At 36.6% G+C, this 3,848-nt stretch overlaps 1 protein-coding gene across 6 annotated transcripts in view; it reads right to left on the reverse strand.

Annotated features, from left to right (window-relative positions):
• The window catches only part of LOC116845392 (uncharacterized MFS-type transporter C09D4.1), a 52,671-nt gene that overhangs the window by 13,168 nt on the left and 35,655 nt on the right, over positions 1 to 3,848 (reverse strand). The window contains exon 1 of one of the 6 annotated variants that reach the window (XM_032818005.1): positions 2,092 to 2,561. The exons of 4 other annotated variants lie outside the window; for them this stretch is intronic. In XM_032818005.1, coding sequence (XP_032673896.1) covers positions 2,092 to 2,166 — 75 coding nt within the window. In that variant the 5' untranslated portion in view covers positions 2,167 to 2,561. Of the gene's footprint in view, positions 1 to 2,091; positions 2,562 to 3,848 lie in introns of those variants that run through there. One more of the 6 variants, XM_032818000.1, reaches the window with a different exon arrangement.

The following is a 3,848-nucleotide window of genomic DNA, read 5'->3' on the forward strand; positions in this document are numbered from 1 at the left end:
GGAATGGTTTCGACGTTTCAAGAATGGTGATTTCAGCGTTGAAGACAAGCCTCGCTCTGGACAGCCAAAAAAATTCGAAGACAAAGAATTGGAGGCATTACTCGATGAAGATCCGAGTCAAACGCAAGAGGAGCTTGCAGAATCATTGGGAGTTACGCAACAATTGATTCGTTTAAGCCGTGCATTACGAGAAAAACGGCCGGAATACGATCAAAGACATGACAAAGTTATTCTTCTGCATGATAACGCTTGGCCTCATGTCGCAAAAGTCGTAAAAAATTATTTGGAAACGCTCAAGTGGGATATTTTACCTCACCCGCCGTATTCGCCGGACATTGCTCCTTCTGATTACTGGTTGTTCCGACGGATGCAGCACGATTTGGCAGGTCACCGGTTCACTTCTTTCGCAGAAATCGAAAATTGGCTCCTAACTTGAATCGCCTCAAAAGACGAGACATTTTTTCGAGATGGAATTCGAAAATTGCCTGAGAGGTGGGAAAAAGTAGTAGCCAGCGATGGACAATACTTTGATTAATCTGTTCATTCATTTTGTTCTGAAATAAATTCATTTTTTACCACAAAAAATGAACCGAACTAATTTGTATTCCCAATAACTTAGTTACTTTTTCCCATCTGTAACTGTAACTTAACTTAGTTACTTATTTTTAGTAACTTGTAACTCTTTTACTTTAATAGTTACTTGGGGAACGTAAAAATAAAATTAAAATTATATAAGTAATTATATTAGTAATCGTATATTAATTTAATAACCCAAATAGCATAGAGAATTTAAAAAGAATTAAAAAAGAATCCAGTCGTATATCACTAATTCTGAGTTCATTTTCAGATGCAAAAAGAATTCTTTAGTTCAGTGAAAAGAATTCTTTTTGCATTTAAAAATGAACTCAGAATTGGTGACATACGACTGAATTCTCTTTAAATTCTCTGTGCCATTTGGGAAATTTATCAACGTATTTATAGAGCATGTAATTAAATTCTTTTACCTTTACAAGGCTATCATTAAATTTTTATTATATTAAGCACAGATTTGAAATTTGTTGGTGAAAAGTGGACTGACTAATTAATGGAATAGGTATTAATTATAAAATTCAATTCTTACAATTTAGTGAAGTTTAAAATGTAAAATTTTTGTATTTACAATAATAATTTACAATCATTTCAAGAAAGTAACTTAAAAGTAATGACTCGTTACTTTTTGAGTAACTGTAACGAGTTACTTTTCATAGCCAGTAACTTGTAATTGTACCTAGTTACATTTTCAGCAAAGGGAACTGTAACTGTAACTAGTTACTTTTAAAAAGTAACTTTCCCAACTCTGACACACACACACACACACACGCGCGCGTTGATATATGTATAAATACAAAAACTTTTTTAATAAACTGTACATTCCCAGTCAATCCTTTCTCTCTTTCTATCGATAAACAAATTTATCAATTCTAAAACTTGCGGGAGTACTTTCTTATTCGAAGGAAGTGTCGAATAGAAAGTGATCCTTGCAAAGGAATGTGAGTGCAGTTGGAATATAACATATCAGACTACGTGCTTATCGCAGTCGCTGAAGCAAGGTCGATGTTTTATTATCGCGCTTTTAGTCTTAACTGCGAGACGTTTATACATAGTTTCATATATGGTATATTCCAGTGTGCCGTTCAGCATTCATAAGCAACCGACCTAGATTTCTGTCGACCGCAGCAACATTCGGCAAATAATCCGCGAAATTGAGATCGTCGCGACCATTCATTGGCAGACAGTAATAGCGAACAACGCGAGCTGAAGTCATCGTTTCGAGTCATACACATAAACATCTGGAAGCGATCGTCACGTTCAATGACTCAGGATCGCTTGTCGCGTAAACTTCCAAGAGCCACTCTTCACTTGATCATCTGAATTCAAGAAGCACAAATAGCGGTGCTTTCTCGTCCTATCGATTGTTCGTGCTTCGAGCTTCCCGCATTCGCTACGTCCACCGTTAGAAAATAGAAGCATTACGCAATATCTATTTTTCCGCATCTACCTTGTCGATCGTTCAATTACGTTCGCGCATTACGCTCTCGTTTCTCGCCTTACCTGTCGAGGTGTCAGGGTAGACATGAGATACTCGGAGGCGACTGCCTCCTCGTGGAAGCTCTGAATCTCCTTCATTATTGGAACTGGACTCTTCCTTCCTTTCAAAATTTACACCGTATACCGCGAGTTTCACTCGAACGCGCACCAATTCGATCAAATTGCAGAGCAACGAAATTGACGAGGATAACGAGCCTGATCGCCAGCAGAAAGACTGAGAATTCGCTGACGACTAGACGCCCGCCAGCCAGCGATTGCCTCGTGGCGCCGTTAGCCGTTGACAATCCGCGAGTATCGCTTTTCCCTCGATCAGCGGGAATCGCCCCGTTAGATATCTTGCTCGTTCCTTGCGGGGTTCCGCTGCACTATTTACGAGCGATAAAGCCGCTTGAACGTTTATAATTAACGACTCGCGATATCGAACGGGAGGTGTAAACGCGAGCTCCAAGAGTCTCACGCGACGGTTAGACGATCACTGAAAACGACTACGTAAGAGTATCACTTTACGTATAGGGTGTGACGTTCGCCAAGCCTTACTCTTCAAATCTTGAATAACAATTAGTCTTATATTTTATCTGCTTTCGAAAAGCAGACGCTGTTTGCTGAGCTTGTCACAAGAAAATACTGACTTAAATACAACCGCGATAACTGAAATTACGCGAGTCTTTTGAGCGGAATAATCAAGAGACATTAAAGCCCGTATCAAACTAGGTTTCGGAGATTATGCAAGAAAAAGCGGTTGGATTAACAAAATCGGTGGTCACCGGTCATCAAAGAAATATTGGATCAATTCAACAAAATAAATGTTAATGCAGCAATAAGTTGCGTTGATATAGTGATTTCAACGCAACTTATTGTTGCATTAACATTGTATTTTGTTGAATTGATCCAATATTTCTTTGATGGCCGGTGACTGCCAATTTTGTCAATCTAACCGCTTTTTTCTCAGTGTAGAATAATGAATAAAATCAATTGATGAATCAGATAATTTTCAGAGTTAGTGAATAGCACACTACTCATAACGCCGTAACAAGTTAATGTTATATTCATTTCGTAAAGTTACAAGTTATTTTTCTTAATTGCTTACGAATGGCTATGTCTCTTGTTTCTATATTGATATATGTTATAGAGAATAAAGTCCTGTAATCCATGTACTTTGAATTGTAGAACGGATCGCAGATAGTTCCTGAGATATTTGAAGTATTTTTCCTTTTAGTATCTCTACTTTATACCTAATTATGTTCAGTTGTTTATCGTCGTTATCACTACAAACATAGGTTCTGTATTATTTCTCTTGTTTCTATCTTGATATATGTTGTAGAGAGTAAAGTACTGTAATCTGTGTACTTTGAATTGCATAAGGATTGTAGGTAGTTCCTGAGATATTTGAAGTATTTTTTCCTTTTAGTATCTCTACTTTATACCTAATTATATTCAGTTGTTTATCGTCGTTATTACTACAAATATAGGTTCTATATTATTTCTCTGTTTATGTTTCTTATATTTATATGGGCTAAACTTTCTAATTATGTTATATGACCAACAAGTGAAAGGAAAACCGAAAAGGAGATCCTCCAATAAACTTGATTTTAAAATATATTGTATATCACCTCCGATAAACTTGATTTTAAGATATATTGTCAATGTCATCGCCCTGAGTGACGTTTGATTCCCTATTCATCATGCAATCTTCAAAAAGATGATTAAATATCCATATCAAATCCATATCTTTAAGTTTTAAGTTTGATTCTCTTTGCACA

This window comes from Odontomachus brunneus, unplaced genomic scaffold (genome assembly GCF_010583005.1).
Source record: "Odontomachus brunneus isolate Ranch 3 - 2012 unplaced genomic scaffold, Obru_v1 Obru_scaffold_051, whole genome shotgun sequence".
NCBI lineage: Eukaryota > Metazoa > Arthropoda > Insecta > Hymenoptera > Formicidae > Odontomachus > Odontomachus brunneus.